A 16,339-nucleotide genomic window follows, 5' to 3' on the forward strand; every position below is an offset into this window, starting at 1 on the left:
TGGGCCCCAGTAGAGACCTCCTGAATCAGAAGCCTTGGTGGAGCCCAGGCACCTGCATTTTAAACAAACCCCCTCTAAAGTTGGAGAACAGTCACAAGGCAGGGTCCTTCCAGACCACAGGCGGCTTTGGGTCTCCCTTCTGTATGTAACCCCCAGGGAAGGCAGCACAGGAGCTGACCAGGGTGGAACAGACGCAGTTATGGGGCAGTGCTGTCTGCCTTCTCATTTTGGCAGGTCCTCCCGCTGAGCCTTCACATCACCTTCTGCGAGGCAGGGGCATGGCCTCCCCCCTTTAACAAGGAGAAACAGGACCAGAACGGCTGGGTAGGTTTGCCAGCGTCACACAGTCAGGTAGGGCTGGGGGTGGGACCAGCCCTCCTGGCATTCACTCAGGTGCTTCCTTGTCAGGTTGTCCCTCTGCCCTAGGCTAACCCATTCCAACCTGCTCACAATCACAGCTTTCCCAGAACCAGGGAATGTTTGTGGCTTATTTGTGATTTAATTGAGAGTCACTTGCCCCAGTGGTTTGCAAACTTGGTACGTATTCAAAGCACCTGGCGATCTTGAGCCACCTCTCTGGTCCAGCCCTAGCTGACCTCCAAGGCCTCTTGGTCTTTCTCAGCTCTCCAGGTGATGCCAATGCCACCAAAGTTTGAGAGCCATGGCTCCAATGTGGGTGACCTCAGGTGTGGGCATTGCTGACCCTTTCTCTCTAATGGGGCCAAGAAGGGCCATTTTAGATAATAGGGAGCCCCTTGTGAGATCCCCTTGATATGGAAAAGGTGGAGTTCATTGTTGCCCTGCATAACAGTTTGTTCTTAAAAGCCTCGCTGCCGGCCCAGTGCAGGAAGCAAGCTTGGCGAGGAGGGGCCTGGAGCGGTGCCTGACCCCTGATGGTCAAAGTCAATTTCTTCGTGCATAAGGATTTTTAGACAAGAAGAGAGGAGTGAAAAAAGAGGCACAGGTAAGTGCTGGGGGCAGAGTTGGGAGAGTGTGGGATGGAGTGAGGAGTTTCGCACCCGCCGCTGCCTGGGGTTTCCGCTGGGTTCCTGGACCGCACAGTAGGGCTAGGTCGCCGATGGACTCACTGAGCTTATGCACCCCAAAAAGTGAAGGCCAAGCCTGGACTGTATTGCATCCTTCTAGAAAGGGGCCTTGAGGAAAGATTTTAGAGAGGACCGTGGGGTCCCGGAGTAGTGGACTTAACTTTAAAGCTCCCTGTCCCATGTTTGTGTTGTTACTCACCTCCTTCTTCTCAGCCTCTGTATTCTCACCTGTAAAATGAGGCTAATGGAGGTGCTTAATAGAGTTGTTTTGGGGATTAATCACATGTATGTACAAAGACCTTAGACCAGAACCTGCCATCGATAACATTGTGGTGTCAGAGGGTTCTGTGTCCCCCAAAGTAACCCACACCATTCATCCTCACCCTGGACGTCTTGTTAAATTCGATGGGTTGTCGTAAATGATGTCCTTAATTGCTCTACCTGAACGTTGGGGAGAATTCTTACCTGCCAGCCTTTAGGATTAAGTGAAAACGAAGCTGCATGTGGATGGGGCTGCTGGGAATTCACTAGGCTCACTGATTAGGTAAATGACCCAGATTGAAAACGCTGGTCTAGGATTTGCTACCAAACTCTGACTGACGTATATGTGCAACACAGGTGTAGCTGTGCTCCAGTAAAACTGTATTTACAGAAACATGAGGTGGGCCCCTCTTCCATAACTATACTAAATTCTCATCTGTTAATCCTCTTGTGTCTTCCAAGAAGACAGTAATAATCTGCAGAGAGCAATAATCAACTTCTCTATTTCTAAGTCTAATTTGTTTCCTCGCCTAACATTTCTGTCTGAGACCCCTGGTGCAATCTCAGATATTTAACACTGACAACGAACAAATGGCCTCTTCATTCATTTAGAAGTTCAAACCCTTCAGATTTTCCCAATTGAGTAGGAGGCTGGTTTATTGGCTGAGAATGTAAATAGGTATCCATTCATTTCATTAAGTTTTCTAAATCAAGAATGGGTATCTAATTTGGTCAAATGTCTTTTTAGCATTTATAGATGGAGAATTTAATCCCCTGAGGATTTATTAATGAAGTTAGTATGAGGTGTAGACTTGAACTACCCTTCCCGTCTCAGTACAACCCCACTTGGTCCTAAGGTTGTCTTATTGTGCTGGTGAATGTGTTGTCTAGGTGTGATTCAGCTTTAAGTATTGGTAATCTAATCACAGGTGACATTCATTCATAGCTCTTCATATAAAACTTATCAAATTTGACATCACTATTTGATTATAAAATGTAGATGCTTTTCCTGTTCCCTAGCAGGGTATGACTTGTATTGGAACAATGTATTTCTTTCAGTAGATGGTAGAATCCCCTGTGCAGGCCTGGACCTGAAGGTCGGGGGGGTCTACTTTGCTGCAGTTCCTGTTCTCTCTCATTCTCCACAGGTACAGGCCAGCCTGGTGAGGCCAAATCAAGGACCCAAACTATGAGTCACCAATCACACACCCTCCACAACCCCAGTGGCCAGATGAAGAGCGCCCACCCCCAGCTGACGGAGCTGATCCTGCGCTTGCAGCAGACCCTAGAGGACTACATCACGCATCTGGAGACCAGACACCTGCAGCAGGACCTGGAGCTGGAGAAGCAGAACCACAGCCAGGCCACCAGGGAGCAGGAAGTCAAACTCATGCAATTAATGTGCCAGGTGGTCAGCCTCTTCCAGTCTGGGGCCACAAATAGCCTGGAGCTCCAACTGGACTCGAGGGGTGATGTTGGAGGTGGGCAGCAGGCCCAAACGTCCAGGCAGCCTGACCAGCTGAATCACCAACTAAGTGATGTAAAAGCTTCATTCATCAGCAATGACCTGTCCGACCGTGGGACGGACACCTCTGCCTTATACCAGTCCAGGTTTCAGGATTTCACAACCTACCATGGAGACAAATATGACGAAGACAGGAACCCCTCGGTGAGGACATGGGGTGGGAAGGACACACTAGAGCCCAGTCACTAGGATTGACTGAGTCCTGTGCCAAGTGCTGTGCTCCCGCACGTACTCTTCCCGGCCCCACGAAGTAGGTGGCACCCTCTTCTTATAGATAAGGGAACGGGCACAAAATAGTGACATGCCCAAGGTGAAGAGCTGGGACTGGGTTCCCCTCTTGCCCTCTGCTTGCCTTCCCTAATCCCTGCTCCTGCCCACTAGGAGTCACGTGGCCACAGGCAGAAGTGAACCTGCTTTCAGGGAACTCAGTCTATTGATGATGTCCTCAGCCATTGGGAAATGGATGTTAACAATGTTTCTAAGAGCGCTGAGGGGATGCCAGCTTTGGGGGGTCTGGGAGGGTGTCCTGAAGGCCGAATGAGCCAGCCTGTGGTGGTGGGGGCAGGGCGGGTCCTGCAGGAGGGAGACCAGCAAGTGTGACAGCTCTAGGTGGGTAGGGCTTGGAGTGAGTGGAAGAGGAGGCCACGTGGCTAGAGCAGGGCAATGAGGGCTGTGACAAGTGTGCACGGGGCAGGATAGGGTGGGGATGTTATCCTAGGGTGACAGGGAGTCAACTGGAGGCTTCCAGCAAAGGACGTTCACAACAGCTCTCCAGCCAGAGGGAGGAGGACAGCACAAGTTATACCCTCCCTCGTTTCCAGCTAAGTGACGTGTGCTTGATGGCCACATGCTCTTCTGGAGGCCAAGTGAGTCTAGGACCCCCTTGGACTCTGAGGAGCATACCTCCTCAATAACTTGAAGGGTCCTACATGGAAGAAGAAATAACAGAGATGAGTATGAGGCAGGGCCTCTGATGCTTAAGGATCCAGGCTCTGGGGCAAGGAGGTAGAGTCTGCCCTTCACCAAGGTCACATGGCTAGTAGGTTATTCAGCCTTTAAAGCAGGTGTCATCATAGAACCCTTTTCTTAGAAATAGTGGGAATTAAGGTAACTAAAAAGAAGCACTTAGTGTAGTGATAGCCTAGTGGCTCTAGTCATAAGAACCCAATGACTGGTAGCTGGTACATAATATAATTATTTATCTCTATGGCTCAAAACAGGGAAGATTACAAGCTGTATGATTTAGGGTCTGTGGAAAATTTTCAAACACTTAAACGTGGATTGAAATGCCTCATGGGACTGAGCCCTCCATTTGAAACCGTCTGGGATGAGTACTTTCTGACATGTCGAAAGGGTCCCTAGGCTGGGCAAGGGGACTGATCTCAGATTCCTCCCGTCTCCAGGGCTTCATTAACCTTGCTATCAGCGAGAACAAGCTCTGCATCGATCTGATCACCGAGAGGGTAAGCCAGGCTCTGGGCTGTGCTGGGACCACATTCAGGCCCAGTCCCCAGCATGTGGCCGATACAGGAGTGGGCCTTAGGGGGTTGGGGAAGGGAGGGGGAAACAGCTTCTAGAACAGCACGTCACCTCCTGGATTTTCTGACTGTTCTGAGGTGTTCTGTGGGTGGGTCTATTTTGGGTAGGGTGACAGGGAGGCTCTGGCCCAAGTGTATGTATGGTTGGGGAGGTGGTTAAGCACTTCCCTGCCAGTTGTCTGCTTGCGTGATCTGATAAGAAGTTGGGGGCCGCATTCATCAGGAGCATGCAGCCTGTGCCCCCACTGCCCTCCGGGAGGCCCTGTGTTGTAGGGAGAATGCCCACCTGCATCCTAGGAGTAGCATGAAGACAACTGGGCTTCCCTGGTCAGGCTGTCCTCATGCTTATCTGTCAACAGTTGAGTCGGGATGACATGACCTCCACTGATGAGGCCCTTCTGCAATACGCTGACTGGAGAGGACATGCGTTGTAAGTACCCTCCAGACCTTGGGTCAATGTCTCCTGATCCAAGGTACCAGTCCTCCTGCAGGGAAGGACGCAACGGCCAGACTCCTGGTTGGCTACCTCTGTGTTTTTGGGTAGCAACTCTAGAAAACGTCTGGAGTACAACTTTAGGAGGCAGCCTGGTGTAATAAAGGTAACACTGCCCTATAATTCAAAGGCCCACGTTCTTGTCCCATCTCTCACACTATTTATCTGTCTCCTGGGAATCTATACCTTTAGTCAGTAGCTCTTGAACATGATGTTGGACGCCTTGCTCTTTGGAAAAGACATAAAGTCTAGACACTGGCTAAGGAAGGGCCCCTGGGCTTGAAAACCTCAAGGTCTCTCTGGGTCTCCCCACAGCCTGCGGGAAGAAGTGGCCCGGTTCCTGACCTACTACTGCAAGGCACCTGTCCCGCTTGATCCAGAAAATGTGAGTCTGTTTTCCAGGTTCAGTGCCATCCTAGTGGAGGGTTGTATTGTTGAGTGACTCTGCATTTTCTAGAGTGTGTAGGGAAAAGCAGCAGAGACCCTTAGGGCCAAGACAGAGTATAAAGGGACTAGCCCTTTATACATGGAGAATGGTTTTTAACTTCTGCCTCCTGTGCATCTTCTTCAGGTGGTTGTTCTAAACAGCTGTGTCTCTGTCTTCTTGGCGCTGACCATGGTTCTGTGTGATCCAGGTGGTAAGTCAATGGGCTCCGCTTTCTCTTAGGAAATAGCAGCACATGGCACGGGGCCTGAGGGAAGAAGACCATTGCCACTCAAGGCCTCTCCCCTAAAGTGTTGAGACTCGCCCACACAGATTAGGACATGTTCCTACTATTTCTCTAAGAGTGAGGGATTTGGATGACCACTTGATAAGGATGGAAATCATGTGACAGTCCTTAAGAAGGTATGCTCTAGAAATGGTGACAGTGGAAGCCAATTCATCCTATTATTAGCTGGTCTTGGGCTCAATTCAATAGAGACAGCCCTGGGGAACAGGTTTAAACTATGTAGAATTATCACCCTCTCCTCCTCCTGCTAAAAAAAAAAAAAAAAAAAAAACCTCACAAAAACCCCACAAAACTAGAATGAGTTCTAAATCAAGGAAGACTGAGCAATCTGTTCTCAATGTCCCTCTTAACAATACCCAAGCAAGAGTCTCAGACTTTAATGAGCTTTGACCACCTGGAAGAAAGTTACCATGAAGGTCAGTTTCATTCAAATGAGTAGGTCCTTGATTAGCTCATCAGTGAGGCCAAATGGATGGGAAGAGAAGAACACATGAGATCACCAGGAGCAGATGGCTGAGTCATGTGGAGAGACAGAGCCCTCCCTGTGCAGGGAGCTCAGCCTCTGGTGTTAGCCCTGGAGCTGACCGGAAGTTGTGAGGGCCCAGTGCTCATCCTGCTAGGAAGGCTGGTTTGATTTGTGCCCTGGTTTTGAGCCATTCACAGCTCTGTTCTTCCCTTGGTTCCTTCTGTAGTGCAGCCCCAAAGGACACTTGCATTTCCCCTCAAATGATGTTTATAAGGACAGCTAGCTTTTACAGTGTCTACGCCCCAAAGCATTCATCCTCAAGCAGGAGGGATTGCCCAAGAGACCTACCCTGTGGGTAGAGTTGCCGCTAGTCTGGGGGTCAGGTAGTGTCCAGCAGGTTGTGACCAAAAGATCCTGGACTGACAGCTTTGTCTCCCTGTGCTTCCAGAGGCCTTTCTGACCCCCACCCCCTTTTATGCTGGCTTCACCTGTGCTTCCCGCCTGTACTCGAAAGTTGAGCTGATTCACGTCCACCTGGACAGTGAGGTCAGAATGGGCCCCTTCCCCTGGTCAGCCCACCTGGGCAATGGAATTTCTGGAAGGGGTTTGAAGGCACAGGGTGGGGGCTTACTTTCCTCCCCTGTAAGTGGTGGTGGGGTGAGGATGGAGAAATCAGGGCGGAGGGCATGTGGGATGGTGCCCTGGGTATGAAGGCAAAGGATTTTTCGGGGTTCATAGGAACGAGGGATCAAAGCTTAGAGCTCTCGGACGGGCCATCCTCAGGCAGCGCTTGTGTTCCAGGTCACTGAGGCGAACCCCCACCCGTTCCAGCTGACAGTGCGCACGTTGGAGGAAGCCCTGCTGGAGGCGAGGACTGAGGTAAGGAGAGCCAGGGTCAGGTGGGCACTGCTGCCCTGAGGGTCCGTGCTGAGACTCCGCTACAACTTCTCAGCGAGACCGAGCGCGCTCCTTCTTCAGAAGAGGCAGAGTCCTAGGGGTCATGCCCGTAGGGGGACTGAGCCCTCCCAGGCCTAGTCCCCAGAGTTCTGTCCTTCTCTGCCCTGGGGGCAGTATGCTAGCTGCTCGAGATTCTACCTGCGCCTTGGTCATGTGACCTATGTTGCGTGTCCTGACTGATCCTTGGCTGAACATGAAGTAGAGGTGAGGGATTTGTGTTCACTGGGTTGTGTTTGGTTCTTTCAGGGGAAAAAGGTCAAAAGCCTTGTGCTCATCAACCCTCATAATCCCCTGGGAGACGTCTACTCTCTGGACTCACTGAGGGAATACCTGGAGTTTGCCAAGAGGTAGGAGTTCACCCCTTGAGATTAGACGAATTCCTCTTGCTCACGGACAAGAAGTCAGAACCAGCAATAATTTACTCTAACTATTCTTACTGTTTACTGTACTCTGCAAAGTGGTGTACAACCAACTGTAGTTGGAGTGAAGGAATTGCACCCACATGCTTACCCTCTGACCAACCTTGTTTTTTTTATTTTTTTTATGGCCTTTCTACTCTTGTCCATGTGCAGACACCTATGTAACAATCATAATATGGTTTTGTAGCTGTTCTTGCAGCATAAGCACTTTCCCAGCCTCCATTTCCCAAACTACTTGGCCTGAGGTGCCGAGGAAGAGACGAGGGACCTGGTGGGGTGAAGAGGAAGACATGTCCCCATAGAACTTGTCTGTCCCATTGCTAAGAACATGTTCACACAGCTATGTCTGGAGTCCCGAAAGAGCCCTCTTAGCGAGGGTGGATCCTTTTCTGTTCTCTAGAAGAGATGCACTTATCCAAGCCTAATAACTAACCCAGACCAATAAGGGTAGAGCAGAGGGACAAGAGGAAGAATGCTGTAAGTCCTGGGCTGGAATCTGATGGAACTGGGTTCGAATCCCAGCTCCAAAACCTGCTGATGGAGGGAATTACCTCTGCATCTCAGAAACTGATTCTTCATCTGTGGAATGGAGGTCACTGACGGATCCATGCCATGTGCACAAGTCTTAGGCCGCTTAATGCCACTTTGGTCTCTGCTTGATGATTGAAAGGTTCAGTAAGATGTTCCACGCATGTCTTTTGGGTTGTTTTCCTCCCAAGTACTCCTAAGCCACATGGAAGGCCTATTCTGATGTACCAGCCCCTGCCTTGTCATGGTCCTCGGACAGACTGGATGGGCAGCAGTAGGAGAATCTGATCTGTATCAGAGTTGACTGTAAAAGTGAGTGAGTGAAAATTAGAGAGAGAACCTTGATGTTGTTTCCCTTTTTCGCCTAACTTGCAGGTACAACCTACATGTGATTATTGATGAGATTTACATGGGGACTGTGTTTGATGAATCCATCCCATTCCACAGTGTTCTGAGCATGGGAAGGTGAGTGATCTTTTCTGGAGATGGAATGAAAATATTAGCTTCCTGCTTTGGACAGGAAACTCATGTACCAAAAATTTTAACCGGCTAAGTTTTAGGAAGTGAGTTAAATGTGAAAATGAGCAAAGTATATTTCCTACCAAGTATATTTTTGTCTAAATGCCATTTTGTGTATGAGATACTTGAGAGCAAGGTAGAAGGTACACAATCAAAATCAAGCTAAATCCCTACCTAAGATCATGATAGAGGACCTCATGTCCATTTTCTCTTTCCCTCAAGACCCCAAAGCTTCACCCTTCAAATATTCCTCTATAAACTTGACTGTACTCTCCTTTCCAGATTGCCTGACACCAACAGGACCCATGTGATCTGGGGCACCAGTAAGGTGAGTCCCCGCTGCCTGCCCTTGGGCTGGGACAGAAGAGGAGCCAGGAGCAGAAGGCAGACCAACCAGAGATTCTCTCGCTACTCTCTTCTCCTAGGGATTTGGGATCTCTGGCTTCCGTTTGGGCGCTCTGTACACCCGCAACAAGGAAGTGGCTTCTGCCGTGAGCGCGTTTGGCTTCCTCCACGGCATCTCTGGCATCGCCCAGCACAAGCTGTGTCGGCTGCTCCAGGACAGAGGTACTGAGCTCCGTCCAGGCACCCTGGCAACTCATGGCCAAGGGCAAATCCTGGGTCTGCTCGGGCCTCTGACATGCCTTCAGTCCGCGGACCTCCTGTTCACCGTCTCGGGGTGAACAGTGGAAGACAGGAAGCTTGAAGGAGGTCAGGATGCAGCTCAGCTGGTGCAGTAGGGTGGAGACAAGAGGGCGGTGCTGGTCTAAGTCAGGATGGGCTTGAATTTCTGGGTGTCTGGTAGCTCGTGCTCTGCCTGGAGAAGGGACAGTTATCATACTCTGAGACTTCAGGTGGGAACTTCAGAAATCTGTTATCTCTTCTCCCTTTCCAAAATTCTGCTTGCTCAGGCACAGATGACAAAAATTAAACACCCTGACTCGTCAGGTATGATTTAACTTCTTCCAAGGTGGCTAAAGGAGAGCTGTCAGTGGGCAAGTTGTTGAGGCTACACCTATGGCCCCTGGATTCTTCTGCCGCTTGGATCTCATGTGAATACTGGCTTCAGGGAGAACTTCCCCTTTAATGCATGGCCCAAATGTAGAGAGGGGGCCCCTTTCTTTAATTCACTGTATTAGAACAGGTGCCAGTCTCACTGCTTTATATTAAAAGGTGGAATATAATTAAACTAAAGTAACTAGATAATCTGGTTTAGAATACAATTTGCTTTCATCTTTGAGTGAGTAAAGGGGTAGATAGGAAAAATCCAACTAGGAACATCCAACTATATCTTTCCCTGCACCGAGCTAGATCCTTTGATATTTGGCAGAAACCAAGTTCCCAGCCCCCTGAACACTGGTTCTCAATTGGGATGCACATGGGAATATGTGGGGAGCTTAAATACTGATGTGTGGGCTCCACCCCACCATTCTGATTTAGATGATCTGGAGATAAAACCTGGCCGTGAGGACCTTTAAACATTCCCTACATGGTTCTATGTGCTGCCAATGCCGAGAACATCTGGGCTCCAAGATCACCAAGAAGCACATCTCGGTTCTCAAAGTCCACTGTGTGAGGCTGTAAGGCAGGAGGTACAGGAGCTGTGAGTACCTGCTACTTGCTCAGTTGACAACAGCAGCATCAACCCTACAGGGGGATGCCCCGACTTTTAGTGTCAGAGGTATAAACTCAAACAGAACACTCCTACTGGTTTGAGAAGCCCAATGTCTCCTCCAGAGCCATAGGTAGCAGGTGAGTGTTGGGTAGGGATGCCATCAGCTCAAATATAATACAGAGTCAGTCTTGGATGAAATAGTTGCCAGGAAGCCCTGGTAGGGAGCATGTGGTAAAGAACCCTTGGTCGTTCTGTGCCACAAGACCTGTGACAGTACCCCCACCCCCCACCCCATCCAGAATGGATTGACAACGTGTACCTGCCCACTAACCGCTTCCGGCTACAGGCAGCTCACAGGTACATCACCGACAAATTGAAGGCATTGAAGATCCCTTTTCTCAATCGTGGCTCTGGCCTCTTTGTGTGGATCAACTTGAAAGAGGTGAGCTCTGGGAGTGAGGACAGGGGTTCTTGGGCAGACCTGCCTGATGGGTCTCGGGCTCAGCTCTGTCCCTCTGCTTTTCCTAGTACCTGGACCCGTGCACATTTGAGGAAGAGTTGCTCCTTTATCGCCGCTTCCTGGACAACAAGCTGCTGTTGTCCCCTGGCAAGTCCTACATGTGCAAGGAGCCTGGCTGGTTCCGCCTCACCTTTTCGGATAAGCCCCTCCACCTAAAAGTCGGTGAGTGGTGCTGACTTCTCAACCCTGGCATCTTCCACTCCTGTAACCAATAGCTGAATCTTTCCTTATTGGCCTTTAGTAGCTATAGCTACATCTCCTCTACAACATATGAGGTTTGTACTTCCACATGTTGATTTTTCCTTCGCCAACAGTGCATATGTGGGACTCTTTAGAAGGGGTACTCTCCCTGTGAGGCCTGAGTCAGGTAGGGGAGATAGACAGGTAGATGATCGTGGATGTGTCTGGATGTTCTTCTGTGGAGTTCAGATTCCCCTCTGAGTGTTATGAGACCGTGACATTCATTTCACAAGGATCTCTTACATCTCCACATGCTGGGCAGTGTTCTTTCTGCTGGGAATAGAGCAGTGAAGAGAGAATATCAGTTATAGAAATTTTGAGCTAGTGTGGAGAATAGACTGAGTGAAGGGATATTGGGGGCAACAGGAACCTTGATGAGTCCATGAGCCAGTTTATAGGATTTGATGAGACATTAAGTGTCTTACAGGCACATGCTGTGACATGGAAGCTGAAAAGAGCCATCAGGAATGTGGCGGATATACTTAGATATGTGTGCCAAGGAAGGGTGGTGGGCTGAAGTTCAACACCCTGCACAAGAGGCTGTGTGACAGTCCACCATGACCTGGGGGTTTGTGGGGCGCACCCGCAAACCCACTGATTCTATTTCTCTGTCTTCATCTGGATCCTCTAGCCATGCTCCGGTTCTCTCAGGCACTAGCTGACCAGAAGCAGGAATGGATAGAGAAGCAACTGGAGGATTCGATGAGGGAAGAAGTGCTCTCTGCCTCAACCAGCACCTCCAGCTCATCATCCTCTTTACAGTTCCACACCTCTCATTTTTGAGGACTTGCTTCTTTTTTTCCTCTTTGCTAGCTGTTGCATACGGGCAAAATGTTTTTATGGGGTTGGGGTGGGAAAGCCTAGAGAAACAAAGGGAGCTCTCTGCATCCCTGTTTAGATAGGTTTATTTTTGTATTTGATACCTAATAAATTTCATATTCTCTTAAATTCCAGGCCTGTTTTATTTCTTCCTCACTCTTCAGACTCACCTTTGGGAACGATTAATTATTATGTCCTTTTTATTTTTAAATTCTTAAGCGGGTTACACACAAAGACTGTCTGGGGCAGGCAAGAAAGGAAGGAATAAAATGGTCCCTAATTGATGGACATTTTCTAGGGTTGGATGCAGTGTCCCAAAGGATCTTAACAAGGTCCCAGCCATCTTCCACATGAGTGGCCAAATGGCAGGGTGGTGGTATAATTCCAGATTTTTCTGCTTCCAAATACAAGCTGTTTCCCTTGTTGGCTTTTCAGATGAATCTCTGGTGCCAAGTTTGGGGTCTTCCATTGTTATTTCTAGTGTTTTCAGCTGTCCAGATAACACCGCCCACACGTCTCTGCGAAGCCCTTGCACACCTGGGCATCAGCGAGAGCACTGATGCTGTGAATGGACAGAGCAGTGACCACTGTCCTTTAGTAGATGATGAAAGAGCTTTCAGCACCAATGGAAGACTTGGGGCAGTCACTTCGGTTTGTGACCAGCCTGTCTCCCTTGGGTCCAGGTTTGATGGTGGTTCCTCAGAGACCATCTTCTGTTTTGTTTTGCCTTTTTTAAATCAAAAAGCATAACAAACCCTGACTCCTTCAAGGTTTTTACTCTGCACAAGTTGTTTTTTTTTTTTTTTTTTTTTTTTTTAAGAAACCAACGATGGCTAATAGAAACAGAAAGGAATTCATTGGGTGAATGAGGGAGCTCATGGGATCAGAAAAGAAGGTCAAGAGAGAAACCAGAGATGCTCTTGGGATCTCTGAAATGGGAACTAGCTTGCAGTCCTTGAAGGCAGTGTGCTATACACATGTTTAAATCTACGTACACGCCATGTGTATATCTTTGGAAAACAGCCTAAAACAAGGGCAATCTGTCCCCGCTTGCAAGACAAGCAATAATGCGAGACCCAGAAAGAACCATCACTCAGCAATACTGTGACCTTGTTAAATCCACGTATTAGCCCCTCATCGTTTTGGGGGGATTTAATTTGAATTTTCAATGTACACAATCATATTGCTAATAAATATAATTTTCCTCTGTTCTTTTCAATATTTCTTATTTTTCTGTTCTAATCGCATTGCCTAGAACCCTCCACCCCCCAGTAATGTTGAAAAGAGGTGCAAGAGAACATTCTGGTTTTGTTCTCAATCTTAGCAGGATTGAGTTAGTCTCTTACTCAAATATATAATGTTGCTGTATTTTCCCTATTGCTTTTTACCATATAGAAAAGTTTCCTTTAATTCTAGTTTTCTAAGTTTTACCATTAATGAGGGTTTAATTTTTTTAACCCTCACCTGAGGATATGTTTTTGTTTTTTTTTTTAAAATTGAATTTTAGAGAGAAACATCGATTACTTACCTCCTGTACATGCCTTGACCAGGGATTGAACCCGCAACCTAGGAATGTACCCTGACTGGGAATTGAACCTGTAACCTTTTGCTGTACAGGATGACACTCCAACCAACTGAGCCACCCAGCCAGGGCAATGGGGTTTAATTTTGTCAGATGTTTTTATCTGTACTTCTGGAGATCACATAATTCTTTTGACATTATTAATGTAGTAAATTACATTAATTTTTTAAACATGTTAAGCCAATGTCATATTCTGCAACAAACACCATGTAGTTATGATGTATCATCCTTTTATATAGTTAAATTTGAGCTGATATTAAGAATTTTACATCTATTTTCACAAAGGATATTGTATTATACTTTATTTTTGTAATGCATTGTTGGTTTTGATATCAGGGTAAAACTGACCTCAAATGTTTGGGGAAGTTTTCTTTCCTCAGGTTTCTGAAACTTGGTGTCAAACCGAACTTTTTAAATATTCAAATATTTGGTAAAATGTACCTGTAAAGCCATGTGTATATGAAGTTTTCTTTGTGGGAAGGTTTTTACTCATGAATTCAATTTCTGTAACAGATATAGGGCCATTCACATTTTCTATTTTTTTGTGTCAGTTTTGGCAATTTGTTTCAAGAAAATTTGTCCATTTCATCTAAATAAAATTATTGACATAATGAGGGACTAATTTTATCCCTTTAATATTTGTAGGCTCTATAGTGCTATCCCTTTTTTCTTTCCTGAAATTGAAATGAGATTTTAATAAGTTAATCTAAATGTTTATCAATTGTATTGATCTTTTCAAAGAACCAACTTTGGGTTTCATTGATTTTACTTTATTGTTTCTCGTTTAATTTCTACTTTTATCTTTATTTCCTTTGGGTTTAATTTGCTGTTTTTCCAGCTGCTAATGTAGAAGCTCAGATCAATGCTTTTAAGCTTTATTTAATATAAAAATTTATAGCTATTGATCTCTCTTCCAGCATTGCTTTAGTTACATATAATTTTGATATGTTGGGTTCTTATGATCATTCAATTTTCTCATTTCTTTTGTGATTTCTGTTATCTATGATTTATCTAGCACATGTCACTTAGTTTCCAAATATTTGGAGATCACTCGATTAGCTTTGTTAATGATTTATACTTTAGTTCCATTGTGATTAGAGGACATAAACTATGATTTCAACCCTTTAAATTTATTGAGACTTGTTTATGGCCAAGTATATGGTTTATCAATGTTTCATGTGCACTTGACATGAATTCTGCAGTTATCAGGCATGGTGTCCTACAAACATCCATTAGGTTAAATTGCTTTGTAATGGTTAAATCTTCTGATTCTTACTGTCATTTTATCAACTTATTCTATAACTAAGAGAAGGGTGCTAAATTTCTTCACTATCACTGTTGATTTGTCCATTTCTCCCTTTTGTTCTGTCACTTTCTGTTTCATGGATTTTGAATATTTGTCATTAGGGGTATAAACATTAAAATTTTTTTTATACTGATGAATTGAACATTTTATTATGAAATATTTTAATTCTTGGTTATTCTTTTTGTTTTGAAGTCTATGTCAGATATTATTATGAACACTTTAACCTCCTTATGTTTTTTTTCCCCCTCTTATTTGTGTGCTAAGAAACATCTAACATGAAATGTACCATCTTAACCATTTTTTTTCTTTATTGATTTTTAGAGAGAGAGAGGAAGGGAGAGGGAGAAAGAGATAGAAACATTGATGAGAGAGAACATCGATTGGCCACCTCCTGCATGGCCCCCACTGGGGACCTGGCCCACAACCTGGGCATGTGCCCTGACCGGGAATCGAACCAGTGACCTCTTGGTGCATGGGTTGACGCTCAACCACTGAGCCACACTGGCTGGGCCCATCTTAACCATTTTTAAATTGCATAGTTTAGTGGTATTAAGCACATTCACATTGTTGTGCAACCATCACCACCATCTGTCCCCATAACTCTTTTCATTTTGTAAACCTGAAAATCTATACCTATTACATAATAATTCCTCATTATCCCCTTCCTTCAGCTGCGGGCAACTGCTGTGCTACTTTCTGTCTCTGATTTTAACTACTCTACCCGCCTCATGTGGAATCACACAGTATTTGTCTTTTTGTGACTGGCTTATTTCACTCAGCTTCATGTCCTCAAAGTTCATCCATGTTGTAGCATGTCTGAATTTCTTCCCTTTTTAAGGCTGAATAATATTTCATTGCATGTATATACATTTTGCTTATTCATTCATCCACTGACGGACATTTGAGTTGCTTCCTTGTTTTAGTTATTGTGAATAATGATGTTATGAACATGTACACAAATGTCTTTGAGAACTTGCTTTCAGTTATTTTGGGACTATACCCAGAAATGCAATGGGTCATGCAGCAATTCTACTTTTAATTTTTGGAGGAAACTCCACACTTTTCCTCAGCAGCTGTACCATTTTACATTCCTACCAACAGTGCACTAGGATTCCAATTTCTCTACATTCTCGCCAACACATGTTTTCTGTTTTTTGAACAGTACCCATCTTGCTATGACTGTTATTTGCATGGAATATTTTTTTCCAATTTCACTTTTAACCATTTGTCACCTTCAACATGTGTCTTGCAAACACCATATATTTGCAGCTTTTTTTTTTTTTTTTAGTTTGATCTTTTAATTGGTCCTTAGTCATTCTATTTAATGTAATTATCAATGTGGTTGAATTTAAGTCAATTATCTTTTCTGTTTGTGCCATATACTTTTTACTCATTTTTCCTTTCTGCTTGGCTTCTTTCAGATTAGTCAGCATTATTTAGTATCCATTTTATTTATCTTTTGGGGGGCTTAGTTATACCTTTTGATGAAAAAAACTATCGCCCCCCCCATGCCCCACCGACTTATATATGTATATATCTCTATATCTCCAAAGTCCTCAGTGAGAATTCCACAGTCCTTATTGTGGTTTATTTACAAAGATTCATGACCTGACCCTGCTTGTATCTCTGACCTTTCTCTCAAACCTGGTAAGTTCCAGAGGTATTGGATTTGTACTGTTCATTAATGTTCTACACTGACTCTAATCTTCAAGGCTCTATCAAAATGTTCCTTCTGGCCCTGGCCAGTTTGGCTCAGCAGTTAGAGCATCAGCCT

The 16,339-nt window shown here is 45.8% G+C and overlaps 1 protein-coding gene across 1 annotated transcript; it reads left to right on the top strand.

Moving 5' to 3' along the window:
* Window positions 1-2,496: 2,496 nt before the first annotated feature.
* LOC118628780 (probable inactive 1-aminocyclopropane-1-carboxylate synthase-like protein 2) lies at window positions 2,497-10,794 on the top strand. Its single transcript, XM_036259733.1, has 13 exons — window positions 2,497-2,976; window positions 4,236-4,295; window positions 4,730-4,800; window positions 5,179-5,248; window positions 5,435-5,501; window positions 6,509-6,606; window positions 6,862-6,939; window positions 7,264-7,364; window positions 8,340-8,429; window positions 8,766-8,811; window positions 8,909-9,050; window positions 10,398-10,540; window positions 10,627-10,794. The coding sequence occupies exons 1-13, from the start codon at window positions 2,497-2,499 to the stop codon at window positions 10,792-10,794; spliced, it is 1,614 nt and encodes a 537-aa protein (XP_036115626.1).
* Window positions 10,795-16,339: the final 5,545 nt, after the last annotated feature.

Source organism: Molossus molossus, unplaced genomic scaffold, assembly GCF_014108415.1.
Source record: "Molossus molossus isolate mMolMol1 unplaced genomic scaffold, mMolMol1.p scaffold_m16_p_13, whole genome shotgun sequence".
NCBI lineage: Eukaryota > Metazoa > Chordata > Mammalia > Chiroptera > Molossidae > Molossus > Molossus molossus.